Below are 19,483 nucleotides of genomic sequence, written 5' to 3' on the forward strand. Positions count from 1 at the left end.
ACACACACACACATATATATGTCAAAGTATATATGTCTTTGTACTACCAAAGGCTGTTGCTATGTGAGGTGGACAATTCTTTTAAAGGTTGTGTGGGCTGCCCTATCTAGACAAACCTACCACATTACAAGAAAAATGTCATTACAGTTAATATAAACATGACAAATGTACTGGAATTGCACTTGCCAAGTTTTACAAAATTTGTGACATAAGCAGATCCTCTCTTTCACACTATCACTCCTTTCTACTCTCTAATGGCATAGTAGTCTGGTTTAACAAGAAAGTTAAGTATGTTCTGCCTGATTCAGCACTAGCAAAGCAGGTTTTGCACTTGCACTATAATCCTATTTTAATCTATTAAGCAAAAGACTTCAGAGTGTCTACAGAGCTAGTTACATATGGAAATTTAAGGAATTATACCTTACGACAATATATAACGATGGAGGCAATTTGCAAATACAAGTCTCCATGGAGTGAATGTCAAAATTGTGCTGTTTCAGCTAATTTTCCCAGTAGCCAAATATTTTAAATGAGATAAATGACTAATTTGTTCACAGAATGTTAATGCTGCTTCTTTTTACCACTTAGCCAGTCATAGTATATATAATTCTCATGAAGGCCCTAGGGAAATGAATGGCTCTCTCTTTTGTATTCTGCAAATTACTGGAATGTAATAAGGCAACTCTTAAGGTTATGTTTTTGTTGCCTGTTCGATGAAGCAGCTCATTGTTTATCCATATTAGTTTTTGAATTCATGAATGCCTAAATTCATTTTGTGATGTTATTTATTGAAAATTGATTTTTCCTCTCTAATTCCCACTTTAATAGATATCATAAGAAGAATTACTTCGAGTCTGATAACTTATGCATATATTTGTTATCTTTGTTGCATCAAAGAAAATGCAGTGCTTTGTTGGATTCCTTATTTAACAATTCAGCAACTAAAATACTTCTTAATGTAACACTAACATTAAAACAGGAAAACACCAGTTGCTCAGCAGTATAGATTTTGTACTTTTTCTGCACTCACAATGAACATACATTTCAGAATATTTTTATGAACACTGTCACTTCCAGTTTCATCTGGAAATGTTGGGAAGTCCACATGAGCAAGAGAAAGGAATAATCTGGCTCCTATCTAGAATATTCCTCAGATTTTCTAAACTGCCTGACGGATCAAATGTCTTTCTCTTACACTGCTCAAGTGAACCGTCAGCATGAAATAGTTCCTTAAAAGAAAGAAATAAACTTGGTAATATTTCTTTTTTTAAAAACACCAAACTAAACACTATCACATTTTTTAAACTTGTGTTGCCCCAACAGTGATTCAGTTAAAATTTGTCTTTTTAACTACAAAACAATACATTACTGTTATTATTTTGCAACTGCCTTAGTGAAGGTAAAGGTTTTCCCCTGACATTAAGTCTAGTCATGTTCGACTCTGGGGTTGATGCTCATCTCCATTTCTAAACTGAAGATTTTGCATTGCCCGTAGACGCCTCTGAGGACATGTGGCCGGCATGACTGCATGGAGTGGCGTTACCTTCCCGCCAGAGCGGTACCTATTGATCTACTCACATTTGCATGTTTTTGAACTGTAGGTTGGCAGAAGCTGGGGCTAACAGCAGGAACTCATCCTGCTTCCCGGATTCAAACCACTGACCTTTCAGTCAACAAGTTTAGCAGCTCAGTGGTTTAGCCCACTGTGCCACTGGGGGCTCTGCTTTATTACTGCCTTAATATGACTACTATTGAGGCTGAACATATCAGGACAACGGCATGGATGTTGAGTATCTGTTCAATGAAGATGGAGTTTCCATTGAGAGAAAGGATAAAAAAAGGTGGTCCCCCACCAATTTCTTCTTTTTGTAATCTACAGTATAATTTCCCATTCTGTTTTGGAGAGCTGATCAGGGATTAACCTTCTGGGGGCACAGAGAGGACTCAGCAAAGATCACCTCTTTATCTTTTTGTAAGCAGAGTACAACTCATTGGAATATTGGGTTCAAGTTGTGAGCTAAATCCAGCACTAGCCCTACTAGATATAGATTTACTAAAATGGATAAATTTGTTAATTATGGCTAACAAGTTCCATACATTCCAATGGGTATAGTCCAGGCATCAGCAAACTTCAGTCCTCCAGGTGTTTTGGAGGGCCGAAGTTTGCCCATGCCTGGTATAGTCTATACTACTTTGGGTCTCGATTAAGGGAGAAAAGCTAGGTAATAGTAATAATAATAATAATAATAATAATAATAATAATAATAATAATAATAATAATAATAACCATTTACTCAGTTTATGAAAGTGTATGATACAAAGTCTTTTCTTTCAGTTTGTCTCAAAAATGCTATAAAATACCTTTGCATAAATTCCTCAACAGTTAAACATATCTTTATGTGGGCCTACTAATTGCAAGTTTCCTTGTTTGCCTGTTTGTTTTCTTTACAACACCTAATCTAATCCATAGCAAATTTCTCTCCTTTCTCTCTTGTCTATATGGTTATGTTTGATTTTGTGTAACTATTTATAAATAAAGTTACTTTTATACACATTACAAAGAAAATAATATTTCTTTTCTTTGCTAGATCCTGACAGAGTATTCAGTTTCTGGCATATTGATTTCATCATTATGTTAAAAAATCTATTATTATTATTATTATTATTATTATTATTATTATTATTATTATTATTATTATTAATAGCACAAGTGCCATCTCTTACATTTCCCAGTATTTTAAAATTCAGCCTTTGGGATTATATAAGCACTATGTACAAACACAAAGCTATTGCAACAGACTAACGCATGGACATTAGGCAGGATCAATAGGCAGGATCTTCTCAATTCTCTAGTCAATCTTTAGCATAAATACTATTTACTTGGCAGAGGCTGTATATGAGTTACCATATTTAACACACATCTCTTCATTCACTTCCACAAAGAGTACATATCGACAAGGCAGTCCTTTGCACATCTGAAATGGCCATCAAGACATACTTGACCCATCTCTGAATTAAAAAGGTGAAAACAAATGTTTCAAATAGTGTTGGCTTACTTTTTGTGATGCTAAGTATTCCATGCCTCTTGCTAACTGGTATGTACATGAGACTAAATCTTTGAATGTCATCTGCTCTTCAGGGACTCGGTTAATATCGAAAGAATATTCCATTCCTGGTGGCCGCCTCGCTCGTAGGTACTCTCGCAAATTTCCTTTGGAAGCATATTCAACAAGCACATACAGTGGTCCTTTGAAGGAAGAAAAATGCAGAACATGAGGCATTTAAAAAGAGATCTAGTGATATTGAACCATGAAAATATAGTGACAAATCACATTTTATATTCTTGGAAGGAATTAAAATATTACAACCAATTACTTATTTAGAATACAAACACCCAATCTCAAATACAAGAATATTGGAAAGCTTTACTTCAGATCTTTTAACATGCAGTCCTCTGCCTTTCCATACACATTGTTGACGGGTCTTTGTGTTTCCTCTGACTTAGGGTGATTCTACTCTAGGGTTTGCATGCACTTCCTCTAAGCCGAGATCATGTGTCTTTCCCAAGGACAACAACTTTCTGTGAGTGGTTGGGGAGTTTTAGTCCAACAATTAAACCACTACACTACACTACACATACCCTCTCTTCTCATATACATTCTATTTCCTTACACCTGCATGTCTATCATAACCCTTCACATTCTAAGAAGGAACATATTCAAGACTCCAAAGTAGACAAGGCTGTAAACCCAATTGCTAGTTCAAGTCTGAGAAGACCAACTGAATCAATGAAATTTACAAAGAAGGTGACTTACAATTTTCCATTGATTCAGTGCTTTATTCTAGCTGGCAGTAAGAATTAGATTTAGGTTGTTGTACCAATCTGTTATATTTTGGCAGCACTCATATTTAAATTTCAGGGTTTTGTCAAATAGAAGAGGGAAGTCAAACCACACTAAGCGCAGCATTGGATATAAAAATAACAAAAAAATGTCAAACTTACTTTTAGGGCAATGACTGACAGAACTGCTGCAGTCCCCCAAAAGCAACTTTTTCAACTTTACAAATAATAAAATAGGAAGAAAACACTTTGCATTATATTCTTGTATCACCTCTGTTTCATCCTTTGCATTTCCCGGAGAAAAGGGCAACCTCCAAGTCAGGGACAACTTTTATATATTGCCACCCATCTTTCAATCTCCTTCCTGCCTTTTCCTTATTTTCCATTATAAAAAAAGGACAGTGTTATGTGCCCTCTACAATAATAGAATGGTTCAGTTATATTATATTAATTTGTACACTTTAGATTGGAAGAAAGTATTTGTAAAAACAAGAAAGCCTTAGGACAAAGATATACTGGACAATATGTCCAATGCTGCATAGCAGTTATACACATTGTTGTTGTTGTTTATTTATATCATGCCTTCTCTCCCCATACGAAGACTCAAAACGGCTCACAATTAAAAGTATTACAATACAACTTAAAATATACAATATACAAATATTAAAACAGTGTTACATTTTTGTCACTTTTTATTTACAAAATTAAAATGACACTCACCATCTTGAGTACAGGCACCAAGGAGATTGATGATATTTTTATGCTTGCCAATCATTTTCATCATCTCCATCTCAGACACAAGGTCAGAGAGGTCTTTTTCTGTAGCATCATCTATATGAGACAAAAAGAGTCCCAACACCCATTTTAGCTAGAATATGTCCAGAACTTGATTTTTGTTATTAACTGTTGCACAGACTTATTATAGATTATTCAACTAACATGTAATTTCAGGACCAATGCATTATGGGAGCAAACGGGTCTTGCTCACCCCTTTTGCTCTTCAATTAATGTCCATATTTTTCAAGGAACAATAAGAATTATAGTTGTTATAGTAAAAATAAACGTTTTGGACACATCGTTGAAGACTTTCAGATATTGATTTTTCCTTCTTTTCATAGCGAATCTGAGATTTAGTCATAGACTGACATTCAAAACATTTTCTTACATTTTTAGGACCAAGTAGAATTTTCAGCTTTTAGCTTTTGCATGGATCTGATTGTGACATAACTTGAGGACTATAGGTTCTACCTGTTACTTTCTTGCTTTATTTAAAGCATAAGTGGAATAACTGACATTGACTATGGAAAGACTAGATACATTCTCTTGTGGTTTTTATATTACACATTGTCCATCTTAAGTGATGATTCACTTTTCTTAAAAGCAAACTTCAACCTTCTTTCAAGCATAGAATTTGCTTTAATTTGGGCAAAAGGCAGTGGATCTATTTCAAAGAACTAGTTATTTTATTTTGTTCAGATAAAATGATAAATATGTGCTATTAAAATTAATCTCCCCAGGTATATCACACAATCAGCATTGTTAAACATACTTTTATAATAACTTTTTTTAATAAAAGATTTTATAACCCTTGGATCTCTCTTTGGCTTAAATCCAAATTTTATTCTGAACTGGAGTAAACCTTTTGAATTAACACAAGTGTTGACTTACCCAGGTTCCATTGTTTTCTATTATTATTATTATTATTATTATTATTATTATTATTATTATTATTATTATTATTATTATTATTATTACCCCCACTTTATCTCTCCTGAAGGGGACTCAGGGTATGTTAGAATAAATTTTTATTTCATAATGCATTTATGAAATTCCTTTGAGTATCTTTTAACCCGTCAAATAAGAACATATAAATTAGATTTAAAATGTAAACTTATTAGGAAAGGTGAAAATATTCAGAAAGTGACTTTAAAAACTTCCTGGATATAGGGCAACTCTGATGAGAAAAACTCTCGTTTGAAGACTTTTTGCAGTTTGGGACTTGTTTTGCACAAAATTTGGACATGGGTGATTTAGTTTTGTTTTGATACAGAAAACAACATTTTCACCTAAGGAAACAGCATTTTCTGTGCAGGAATATGTTTTGTGCAGAAAATGCGGCTTCCAGCATAGTAAATGCTGTTTCTTGCACACACACAAAATCCTTGTGCACATTTTGGAAAGACTTAGTCTCAAATTACAGTATTAATGGTAAGTTCTATTTCGAGAGCCAAAACTGCAATTTTTGTGCGAACCCTGAATATTTTCCACAAAAGTCCTGAAGCATGAATAGTCTTAGGTCCCATTTATACTGCCATCTAATGCACTATGAACTAGATGAACATTGCCATTTACAGCGAGAGAGTGTGGAGACAAAAAAAGAAAAAAATCTTTCCTGAAAATGCCACTATATTAAGACTTTCTTCTTTCCCTTCATATTACCTTTCAACATCTTTACTGCTACAGTCACAGCTTCCTTTGGCCTGTCTTTGTCAATTCCCACTGCTTCTGCCATGACTACTTGACCAAAGCATCCTTCCCCAAGTGGTTTTCCTAAAGTCAGCCTAGGGAGGGAAATACAGAGTTATCACATCACATGTTAAGAAGAGGCAAAACTGAAAGGCAAAAAATTGCAAGAATCCTTTAGCAAACAATTTCTCATTAAAAATCAACATGGGTATTGGGCAATTTTTTTTTTTGCCTTGGGGATGCATTATGAGCACAGCAGAGTGGACTGGGTCAAGAGGGCGGGGGGCTGAGCACACACTGGGAAATGATGGGGCCAGGAGATGGCAGGGCAGGCCCCGGATCATCCTCAGGTTGCCCTCCCAGCATAAGGTTGGGGCTGCTCTTTTCATCCTTATGCTAGGAAGAAAGGACACTTGGTGACTGCCCAAATCCTTCTTCCCATCCTCCTGCCCCGATCCTTGGGCTGCCCTCTTGGCATTGTGCTGGGAGGAGAGTGAGAAAGACAGTGGCTGACTGTGCTCTGGAGGACTCTTGGCTGCCGTGTGCCTTCCTCAAGCCATCATCCCGGCATAAGGATTGGGCTGCTCGCACCATCGTTATGCAGAGAGAAGAGTGAGATACATGGTGGCTGAGAGCGCTCCAAACAGCTCTCAGCTGCTACGTGCCTCCCACATTTTTTGGCATAAGGATGCGGCGGGCCATATTCCTATGCCAAGAGGACAGGGAAAAGGAGGAAGGCCTAAGGTAAGCACTGGGGGCCTGCATCCGGCCCCCGGACCTTAGGTTGTCCATGCCTATTTTAGAGTCTGTGCACACTTCTTCAATCAATCTTCTGAACGAATACTGTATATAATTAATACTCATCTGGCAAAATCAAGAGTGCAAGTGTGTGAGAATGTGGAAACCTACATCTCTAACACAGAACCTTTTGCTTTATCTTGATTATGTTTAACTATCTAAGTCTTATATTTTTATCTTCCCAAACATTTAAGTAGCTATCTGTAGCTCTTTAGAAAAACATTGCACCCTCTATTTCCAGCACCTCTGGGGGGAAAACTCGTTAAATAAAGTTTTCTTTTCAAAGGGATTATAATCATGTCAACCTTTCAATAGAACTTCATGTTATATTTTCAATGTCGAGTCACACAACTAATATTGATACAATCAAGCAGTCTTTGGGGGAATTATCTGAATAATTTATGGAGAAGGATTTGCGATGTTTAAGAATCTAATATTGTGAGTTTGGAAACATAAATCTTTTTTGGCCATCAATATTGCAAAGTTGAACTGATCCAACTAAATTATCTAACTGTGAAAATATCTTCTCTCGATCCAAGATTTCAATCTTGAAATGTATAAAAGAATAAAGGATATTTTTTCATATATATATATATATATATTCCCCTTTGCTTATTTTTTTCCAGCTCTTTGAAACAACAATACTAATATATTTTCCACTACAATCAGAGGTTGTTAGAAAAATATGTTAGCTCAGGAATAATATATAAGCAGCATGTTGAATTAATAGCAGTACATATATCATCGTATATCATTCCATCTGTGTGCGGGTCTCGTGTAATAGAAGTGCACTGTTTTCCATTCAGGAGAAAATTAAGCAGGTTTGGCAAAATGCCATGATTAACAATAAAATGGGATGAGTTTAAATAGAGCCTTTTAATTAAATAAAAGCTTTCAACCTAATCATGTTGATGAGACTATATATCCTGAGTTCTATCAGTTATGAAAAGGACATGCTACTTTGCCAATACGCAAAGACTAAAGGATTGTGTGTTGTTGTGTGCTGGGACTGTGCTGCATTTTCTCTGAAACTAAAATTGAATTTCAGATCTTGGCAGAAAGCAAACATTTGCATTGGAAAATGGTTAATTTATGTGCTCTTGTGCTTCTAGTCTGAACATAACAATCCTGCCATTGTGTGCCTGCAGCCCCCAATCTAATAAACTACTCTTAAAAAGCCTTCTTTCATTCAAACCCACTCCACCCACATTTATGCCGAGTGCTGTTTTTAAATGTTTAATGCTCTAAGATTTTCCGCATTAATGTTTCCCCTTAGGGAAAGGGCTGACATAATTAAGTATACAGACCCCCACTGTTGACTAGAACCTTGCAGGTGGCAAAAGAAAGGTACGGCACCACCTTTCATCCACATAATTAAGAATATTTCCATAAATGCACATAAAAGGCCCTTTAATTTAAAAACGCACACACAGTGAATAAATTTCCAAAAGACATGAGTTGCAAAATCATAGGGCAGAATCTAAAACTGCATGCCATGATTTTCCACAAATTAAGTGTGTAAATAAAAAAACTTATTTTTGTTTGAGTATATGTCTTTGTACATTGAATTTAATATTGCCATTCTGATAGAAACTCCAGATCAATGGTTCTCAAACACTGGTCCTCCATATGTTTGGGACTTAAACTTCCAGACACACTGGCTGAGATTTCTGGGAGCTGAAGATCAAAATTTCCAGAAAACTAATATTTGAAAACTATTGGAAAGTTATGTTCATGTCTCTTGGAAGTTCACTCTCCTGATAAAAGCTGTTTTTGGCGTTCAGAGCAGCACATGCAAGATTGGTTTTCATTTTATAAAGCACAGGCCTGCCTTTTTCATTTGTTATTACATACTGAAAATTTGTGATGCTAATCATGCTCCTCTATTTTAAATTAAAGCATATAGATAAACCAAGAAGAGGCTTATTAACTTTCTTTACTAAATTAAAATATTATTTGGGATTTCAGAATGGATTAGTATGTCTAGGTATCCAGGCCAAAACAAAACGAAAGTACACCTTCTGATTGGCTGATCTATGGGTGATGTATGGATTCTGTTAAGAATAGCTTTAAAAATCTAACTTTAAAAATCACTGATACAAAATCATTGCATCACCCCAGTGGGTCCCTTTGGATTCTTCCACCCAATGAAATGTTGTGTACACTTTGGGTCTTGAAGACATATTTCTGCACAGGTTGCCACATGAGATTCCATGTATAAATATGCATTGTATTTTATATGTACCCATGTCACTTTTCCTCTACATATGAAAAACATATACTGAGTATTGCAGAAATCTCTCCATCCACACTAGAAGAAGCAATAATCCATCAGAGCAGATTGTAGATGGTGCATACTTAATAAAATGTTTCTTCCTCTGCCACATGTAATTGGACTAAGGATCATCCCTAGGCTCCAAGAAAGTACACTGCACCAAGCAGAAGTCTAGCCATTGGTAAAAAAAACAAAAAACAAAAACCTAGCAGCTCCATGAAGCTTCCTCCCCTTTCCCTAACAGGGAGGTCTCTGATACATAGCTTCCTCTCCTTTTTATTCCTTTCCCCTTCTGCATTAATTTCTGCAAAGTCTGTAATAGTTTACTCTACTAGTGATAATAACTGATGAAGTAGGCTGGTACATTTCATCAGCTGTTTTAAAAGACAAATGCTTAGTTGTTGTTTTTTAAAAAAGAAATGAATACTACTATTACATAAAATAAATGCACAATCTACCTGCTTGCTAGTTTGTTATTATCACTGTTGTCATTGTCACAATAATCACCAATGATGTTGACAAATATAGCAAATATTTTTCATGTGGCCCATGCAATATACAGGATATACAGGAGAATGCCAAAGGACCCATTTTTAGTATTAAAATTAAAACATGACTTTATCAGTCTTGTAAACTGTAAAGTCAACACAGTGAACTGACAATTGTGTTAGCCAATTTTGGGAAATGTCATTCGGTTTCCCAATATGTTGTTTTTCAGCTGAAGGAAGATTGCTGTTCTTTTAAAACTGATTTTTAAAAGACAACCTTTTGAACAACGAACAATTGTCAGTCACTGGAACTGGGCAAATACTGAATGTACTTGCTATTCACACAAATAAGGAGGCAGGAATACGATTGTGATGAAATTGACTTAAAAACTATCCCTGTAAGCAAAAGGGATTCTACATCCTCAGAAGAAACATCTTCAATATTTGTTATTTGTCAATGACTACAATAACTGGTGTAAGCATCCTTGTTGCCAGTCTTATTAGAATGTTAGTAATAGCGAGATATCACTTACTTATCTCTTGGAAACTCCCATTTGGGATCTTCTGGGAGCTCATACTCTGAAACTCCTGCCAACATTGGAGCATCGGTATTAGAGGAGAGACGGGTGGTTATCCTCACCAATGGTGTGTTGGAATTCATGGACGAACTAGAGTCTGCAGACACCTGTTATAAGAATACAAGGTGCAAAAAAGAGATGTAATTTTGGCCCAATCACTACGAACTGACAATAGACAACAGGACAACCAGCATCTACATGCTATTCATTTACTAACTAACTCTACAAGTGATAGTAGTACAAGAACACAAGGAACTGTCTGTGTCAGTTTCACATTGTTTCTAAAGTACCCTGTTTACTTATTTATATGTCTAGAAATTTAGTCAAAAAATCAACTCCCAGAAACTGATTCAACATATCCATGGCTCAATACAAGTATTGTACCTTAACTCTTATCAATAAAGGTATCATCCCATTCTCTGAGTAGAGTAATGAAATGTAAGATCATAGTCTATCCCAGAAGTCTTTAAAAAGCTTTGACTCCCTCTACTCTCTCTACTGCAGGATTGCTTCTAGTTGTTTTGAATGCCTGGGTGGGGAAATGATAGTGGTAGCCAGGCAGGGATGGCAGGTCCCCTGGTCTGGTATTGGTGCTTTCTCCCCTCCATGGAATGACTCTTGACTTATCCACAGGTTATTTTGGCCCTGAAACTTGTCTGCAGCTTATACATGAAGTCGACATGGATGAGTACATAAGGTACATCTACTATCTACACATTAAGATTGGTTACAATTGGAAACTCAAATGTATCAAATACAGTTCTGTCTATAAAATCTTTTACCATTCCCCAACTGGCGAGTTGTTTAAAAAGGACTGGCTTTGGTTATTTTTTTTAAAAAAATAAAGCAAACCTAGACACATACATTTAAACTCATTTAAGTTCCTCAGTACCTAGAGAAGACATGTCACGACTTGGTTTACAGTGACAAGGATTCATAAAAAAAAACACCTGTATATAGTTACACTGTCACCATAAAGCATTTGAATCATCAGGTATATTGAAATGCTATTTCCGCTGAAATGGGGATTAAAGTCAAAGAAGACCAGCATGTTAAAACAACTTGGGGTGAGGGCTTTTTTCTTTCTTCTTTTTAATTAAAAACGTACCGTATTTTTTTTAAAAAAACTGGAAAAACAGTCATAATGTCCAATTTGTTTCTCAAGAACACAGGTATCTTTTATCTTTAAAACTGCCTATTTTCTATAAAACAAAATGTTTGTTTAAATCTTCATGTATTTATTTATATTTCAGTTCAGAGACAAGGAAGAGACATCTCAGATGCATACATCTTGTCAAATCCAAACAAAACTAAACCATCCATTGTCCATATCATATCCAAATGACAAGGCAGTACAAACAGGAAGTTCTTGTAATTTTTTTGGAACAATTTCATGTGTTCTGTAGGGATAGTGTTTGACAGGTATGAAACAAACACCAAAAGCTTTCACTATACACCAACAATGGCATATCTACAGGATGTTTTTAATCCCTCTTAGATACTATATCTGGATTACTTTGAAACTTGTCTAATGGCCATTGCTCCATCCAGAGGAAATCATGGATCAGTAAAATACTTAGAAGTCTTTACTACAGAGTGCTATTGCTTCTAGCCAAGAAATATAAATATCTCACTAAACTACAAATCCCATGGTTCCATAGGCTGAAAATTAACATGTACCAAACTGCTGTAACTATGTAGTGTACTTTTACCCAGTTTGCTATCTGTAAGGTGAATGAGAAAATTACAGAGATATGATACTTACTGCAGAATGAAAAAGAAAGGAAGTTATTTTATGGAACTGGGTTTCGAAGAAACTTTTTAATACCTTTAGTCAGCTTTTCCACAGATAAACAGGATCATGCTGTATGTGTCTCTGACTGGGCACCATATACCAGGCAGATATGGAGACTTACCAACCAGTTCCATCAACACCCACAGAAGGTGATCACAGATGATATGAAAATTTGTGGCAAGTCAACTACGTATACAAAGTGGTTCAGTCAGCAACCACCCCACTGACTTAACAGTTGGATTTGGTGTCAATGACTAACACCAAAAAGAAGCCAGTCATTATTAGACATTAGGAGTAAATAGTGAGAATAACCTATGGTTTTCAAGAACATGTCACATACAGTACAGTAGAAAAGTCAACAAGAAAATAACCTCTTTAAAGTCATCTCAATCTTTTCATTAAGTGGAGAAAAGCAAAGCTTTCCTCTTGACTGTTGCAACATAAAATACCTTGTGTAGTAGGATTTAAGTCTGAAGCCTGAGTAAATCTGAGAGTCTTAAACCTGTTTATTATCATGATATCTCTGTTCTGACACCCCACTGCTTTTTACGTTATGAAGTTCAGTTTGACTGACTACAGTATCAGTTGGCTGATACACTCCTTCTGGGGACACTTTCCAAAGAACACGGAGTGCAGTTCAGAAACAATACTTACCATTCAAGGAAATCTGGACAAAGTAAACGTGTTGACATTAATATTGTTAGAGGAAAACAGATAATGATCCCAGCAAATACATGGAAGTACCACTTTCATGCAACATAACTTCAATGATAATTTTGAGATGAGTATTTTTCTCTTATCAATCTTTTTTCCCTCACACATGTTGAAACAGTTTGCAACTTAAAGCCCTAATGCAGGGGTCCTCAAACTTTTTAAGCAGAGAGTCGGTCCACAATTCTTCTTATTTGTAGTGAAAAACAACAACAACAATGAAAGAACAATATTTAAAAATACGAACAATTTCAACCAACATAAACCTATCAGGAATTCAATGGGAAGTGTGAGCCTGCTTCTGGCCAATGAGATAGTCAAGTTAATTAGGATTGTTGTTGTTGTTGTTGTGTGCCTTCCAGTCATTTCAGACTTTGGGCAAGCCTAAGTCTAAACCTGAGGGCGGAGGTCAGGTAAATGGCCTTGGAGGGCTGCATCCAGCCCACAAGTCTTAGTTTGGGGACCTCTGCCCTAAAGCTTTAATTCAGTGGTTCTCAACCTTTGGGCCTCCAGGTGTTTTGGACTTCAGCTCCCAGAAATCCCAGCCAACTTACCAGCTGTTAGAAACTATAATTTTTGGATGGATTAATTGAATGCAATGTTTTAAATGTTAATATGTATTAATTTTAATGCAAATATTTTAAGCTTCTGCTTTATATGTGTTTTTAAGGCATTAAATACTGTATATACTCGACCCAAATATAAGCCAAGACACCTAATTTTACCACAAAAACGCTGGGAAAACATTGACTCCAGTATAAGCCGAGATACCAATAAGGTAAATGTAAAGGTTTCCCCTGACGTTAGGTCCATTCGAGTCCGACTCTGAGGGTTGGTGCTCATCTCCATTTCTAAGCCGAAGAGCCGGAGTTGTCCGTAGACACCTCCAAGGTCATGTGGCTGGCATGACTGCATGGAACACTGTTACCTTCCCACCGGAGCAGTATCTATTGATCTACTCACATTTGCATGTTTTCAAACTGCTAGGTTGGCAGAAGCTGGAGCTAACAGCGGGTGCTCACTCCGCTTTCTGAGTTTGAACCTGGGACCTTTCGGTCTGCAAGTTCAGCAGCTCAGCGCTTTAACACACTGAGCCACCGGAGGTTCCCAATAAAATACCAATAAAATTACATTAATTGAGGCATCAATAGTTTAAATGTTTTTGAATCTTTACATCAAACTGTAATTTAAGATATGACTGTTCAACTCTGATTAAATCATTATTTTCATCTTCTTCAATGTAAATGTGCTTATGTATCCTTTTAATAATAATAGAGTGAAATAATAAATGTAATAATAAAATAATAATAAATGCCGTAAAATAATAAATGTATTAATAAAAAAGAGTAAAATAAATGTAAAAGTAACAAAAATAACCGAGTAAAATAATAAATGTAATAATAATAATTAATAGAGTAAAATAATAAATGTCACAATACCAATAATAATAGAGAAAAATAATAAATATACCATATATACTTGAGTATAAGCCGACCTGAATATAAGCCCACCAGGACCCTCACCCGAATATAAGCTGAGGAGGGTTTTTTTCAGTCCTAAAAAAGGGCTGAAAAACTAGGCTTATACTCGAGTATATACAGTAATTGCCATATGTAAGCCGCCTTGAGTCTCCATTGGGGTAGAGAAAGGCGAGGTATAAATAGGGTAAATAAATAAATAGACGGTGGGAGCTGAAGTCCAAAACACCTGAAGGCCCAAAGGTTGGGAACCACAGCTTTAGTTGAACAATGTGTGGAAATTTTTATGCCAGATATTTCTCTAATCACTTAACAAGAAGTACCTGAAGAGCAAGTGATTATCTTTCAACTTCAAATTTTAATATGGACCCCTTAAAATAATCATGGTCATCTGGGATATTAGTAGAAGTTTATGTTACCTCTTTAGCTTCTTTCAAACCTATCTTATATAACTTTCATTAGGTAGAACACTGATGTAACAGAGAAAGTCATTCTCATTAAAATAGCATTCTCTGTCCAGTTGGAGATGCAATTAATTCCTTTATTCCTTAGGGGTTTTCCCAATGCAATTGTGTTCCTTGAGTGAGTGTAATAATATGTCAAAAACCAATTGTGACTAGTGTCCAAACATTTATAGACTAAGTGACCATGGAACTATCTGGAAAAGTGTGATGATATCAGAAATCGTTGACTTCTTCACTTCTGACTGACTCTGAGAAATTACTCCATATCCGTTCTTTATTCTGGCTCCTTAATAAACAAGAACCGTATTTTAAAGACAAATTCCTTTCTCCTTCGGTCTCTAAATCCATGTCCTGCTCCTTTAAGCTTCTGTGAGAGCTCAGTATTGTGTTATGAGAAAGAGCAAATTCTGACAGAAACTGGTAGAAAAAGAGAAACCAAACATAGCTCCAATGTGACCTCATATGAAAACGGATAGGACCTAACATAGAACAAATCATATGTTTTATTAATTAACTATAAAGCTTCATAAACATTAAAACTCCATGAGACATTTAAACTGGAGAAGAACTAGAATCACTAATTTGGCCAAAATTGGTTGATGTCATCTTTCTTCTGAATGAGAACATACGCACTTTGGACTAGTATAGAATGATGTTAAACAGTTTCCCTAAGCCAGATATTGTTTTAAAAAATAGTAAAATATGATCATTTCAAGGCAAGGGGAGATTCCTAATGTGTGACTTCATACATATTGGAAAATGATCTGAAAGTTCTTCATTTCACCACTTCGATATCAGTTTATCCACACTTATCTCAGAAGTTTGATAATTTGTTTTTCTCAACACTAAAGGGGAGTTTATGGCTTTCTTCAGAAAATACTGCATAATTTTAAATGATGCATCCATAGTTGTACTGTGTTACAAACTATGGTGCAATAGGGCCAGTGGGAAGGAGCACATAATTTCTTTTATGTGAAATGAATGCCAATCCTGCTTGTTTTGATCACACAGTAATACATCATCAGTCAAATCCTTGGTGACTATAATGTACGAGACAAGGGATCAAAGATGAATCTGTTCTACATTCGCTATTTAGATGTACCTTTAGATATGTATGCGTGTGGAATGAGCCATTCTCACAGTTAATGTATTTTGATTTGTCTTATTGGAGTAGCATGCAATATTATGGAAGCTAAAGGACTATAAAATCTGTCTATAGGGGAAAAGAATAGAGTGGTGATACAAGTTGACCAAGGGTCTAAGGAGGCCTTCTGAGGCTAGGTCACATTTTAAAAACACTTTTTCTTCCATAGAGAAAAATCCCTTCTGAATATTTTAGGCATATCATTTTCATTATTTCATATTACATAGATTACTTCTTAATTTCCTTATGGTATTTTATCTATAGAGTGAAATTAATATGATATAAATCTTACTAGTCTCCCTATCATGCATTTCCATGTTTTACTACGGCTACGCACATCTTCTTGCCTGCAGTAATCTCCGTTCCAAGATCCCGTTAACCTCTATTATAATGATCACCTTTCTTGAGATATTGTGACTGCTTCAATGATGTGCCACACTACTTCCCGTTTTAACTTTAAAAATTGATTCAAAAGAGGGGGAAGTTCCTAATTAAAGAGATCTGAAGATCATATTCAATAACAAAACCATGTTTGGATGACTGATTCTTCTCATATATTGTATATTTCCATACAAGTGAGCTTATTGAAGGGTATGAACTTGGTAATATTTTGCATCATAAACCATGGTTGACTTAAACTGGTATTGGTGACTTTGATGGCTAAATCTCCCAGGGAATGTAAATTGTTATAGATGGTCTCTTGTCAATGCTAACCACACTCCTTCCTGTAAACTACAATGTACATAACAAACATTTTATTTTAGCAGTCTGCTTATCTTCAAAACATGTGAACACCATCAATGTGTTACTATGACTTCCAAAAGTCACCTAAATTTGACTCATAATGCCTGTTCAAAGGTAATCAGGTTTTTTATTCCTATCACAAAAGCAAAGAAAGCCAACATTCTGCAGTTATTGAACGGATAAATATGCATTTGCTGCCAAAGCCTTCTAATGTTTAAAAAGAAAAGGGAAAGATCTCAGAAATATAACTAAAGCTAGGGGAAGTAAGTGGCATATCCTCCTCACAATCACCCAGTCAACTAATCCAGTAACACATGTCTGTGAAACAAAACACCCTCTGTTTTTCTAACGCCTTCAGGTTTAAAGCAAAAAGTATGAAATCCTAGCACTTAATGTAGAAAAACTAAACAGTTACTTTTGGAAACCGGAGGAACTGAAAATATAAGCAGACTTGGCCTCTGGAAATCATAATTTCTTTAAGTAGTGAGCCAGGTTTCTTGAAGGACAGGATCATAAAACTTGAGAATAAAAAGTAAAACAATGAAAATAGATGACTATTTCCTTACACTGCATACAGTAAATCTTTTCGCAAATCATAATTTAACATGGGCAATGTCTGAAATGACAGGGAAACCTACTGATGCATTTCAAAAGCTACATATTGATACTAGAAAAATTACAAATTATTCTGTCTGGGTGGGAGATAGGGAGCACTTTTCCTCAGATGACAAAAATATATATAAACTTAAGCTTAGAGTGCCTACTATTTAAAACTGTTGTTAGAAACACTGTCAACAATCAAGCTCCAGAGTGCAACTGCATGAAAAATGATGCAAGAAAAGCTTGCTTTTGGCAAAGGAAAAGACAATTGATGAAAGGGTGTTTAGCAAACCAACAGTCTGAGATAATTGCCCTTTGGAAAATGTTGAGTTTATGATTATCAGTGGTCTTGAGTACTGACAGATGTATTATATACCAATAGCATTTTCCTCTATCATCACCACATGAGATCAAATCATCTTGATCCTTTCATTCTAGCCACAGTCCAATAGTCTCCTTCCCTGCAAGCACTGATACAAGTTACCCTTCCTAAATTGGTTTAGCCCAAAAACTCTTTTTAGAAGAGTTTTAAAATAGAAGAAAACACTCTGAATGTTCAGTGAAATGTGCATGTATGGTATATGCCAGTATGTGATTATGTAATATAAACTATATATGTTTAAGTGGCCTAAATCCAATTGGGAGTCCTAGTTTAGTCAACAGAATTAACATAAGGTCTGGTTTACAAAATTCTCATTAATCTAAATGATCAGTACCAGATGGAATGATGATAATTATGATGGTATGTATTTATACTCTGCTTCTTCTCTGTTCTGAACAAAAAATATTCTGTGGAAATCAACCATATGTGAAATGTGTGTAAAACTGGTCCTCCATTACAGCAGAAACAGTTTTTTTCTGTACAGAAAATTCTGTTTCCTGCAGGAAACATGCTGATTTAACTTCAAAAGTAAGAATTTTGCACAAAATAAGCTCTGGACTGTGAAGGGCCTTATCAATCCCAATTTTTTCTGATTATAATTTCTTGATTCCTTTAGAAATAGTTTTTTAAAAAAAAAAAATCATCTCTATCAATGGCTATGCTGACTGAAGCTACAGGAAGATGCAAACCAGAACTTTCATGATCGGGTAAGATTTAAGACCTGAGCTATACAATTTTGAAACCTTTTTGAACAATATAGACTCTGTATAAACAACAATACCGAAGCCGCAATTGCTTCCATAACACCTGTTTCAGGAAAATCGTATTTTACCTCTTATCTCTCCATGACACTATTTAAATACAGTAGATAGACAAATGTGCTCCTTTTTCCTACCACTATAGCAGTGACTTCTTGCAATTTGTTGCAACTGAGATTTTAGTTAAAACCAGCACACAAGGATCCTAGGTCCAAAGTTGCAATATTACTAGATACAATACTTGTAAACAAAATCATTCTTTATATATATATATATATATATATATAAAATATATACTAAGCCTTTCATGTCTGAGAATAAAAATCACTGAAATATCAGAAAAGAGGAAAATGCTGACTGTGGCATGTGTTCCTGTAGTTAAATGCTTCAGTAAGGCAGAACTATTCCTATTCAGGTGAAAAATGTGTCCCCAATTCAACTCCTATACCTGAAGCACCAGTTAATCAAATATATAGCTAAAAAAGGCACTAGCATGTGCCATTTTGCTTCATATTTCTTTTTAAATGATGGCTGAATTATGGTGGTTGGGGCCTGCAGCAATTCCAAAGGCATGGCTAACTTGCAAGGGAAACAAATGAATCAATTAAAGAAACAATTAAAATGGGAGGCAGTATAACAATCCATGTCAGAACCCATTTTCAGTCCTACAGCTTCAGTGAGGCTAATAGGTTCATCTCTTGCTGAAGTAATGCACAACATTTTGATCATAGTAATAAAATCAGGAGATACATGAAATGGCTGGGGAACAAGAAGTAAACTAAAATCAACCCTGCACACTTGCAGGTTTAATTTTTACATATATCTGTATTTGCAAATTTGTTTAAAATGTTCTCTTTAGGAATCTCTGAGTCCTCTAGTTCAACTCTATGGTCAGTTTCCACCAGAGGTAAACCAGAGAGTCACACTGGAGGACTTAAAGAGGTGCCTAGAAAACACATTT

At 35.5% G+C, this 19,483-nt stretch overlaps 1 protein-coding gene across 12 annotated transcripts in view; it reads right to left on the reverse strand.

The window, feature by feature from the left end:
- fgfr2 (fibroblast growth factor receptor 2) overlaps positions 1 to 19,483 on the reverse strand; it is a 189,406-nt gene that overhangs the window by 21,591 nt on the left and 148,332 nt on the right. For 7 of the 12 annotated variants that reach the window (XM_062976016.1, XM_062976012.1, XM_062976020.1 and 4 more), the window contains 4 exons: positions 10,402 to 10,552; positions 6,281 to 6,402; positions 4,562 to 4,672; positions 3,057 to 3,247 (listed from right to left, as the gene is read on the reverse strand). In XM_062976016.1, coding sequence (XP_062832086.1) covers positions 3,057 to 3,247; positions 4,562 to 4,672; positions 6,281 to 6,402; positions 10,402 to 10,552 — 575 coding nt within the window. Of the gene's footprint in view, positions 1 to 3,056; positions 3,248 to 4,561; positions 4,673 to 6,280; positions 6,403 to 10,401; positions 10,554 to 19,483 lie in introns of all 12 variants that reach the window. The other 5 variants (XM_008106778.3, XM_062976018.1, XM_008106785.3 and 2 more) reach the window with 1 other exon arrangement.

This window comes from Anolis carolinensis, chromosome 3, assembly GCF_035594765.1.
Source record: "Anolis carolinensis isolate JA03-04 chromosome 3, rAnoCar3.1.pri, whole genome shotgun sequence".
Classification (NCBI taxonomy): Eukaryota; Metazoa; Chordata; class Lepidosauria; order Squamata; family Dactyloidae; genus Anolis; species Anolis carolinensis.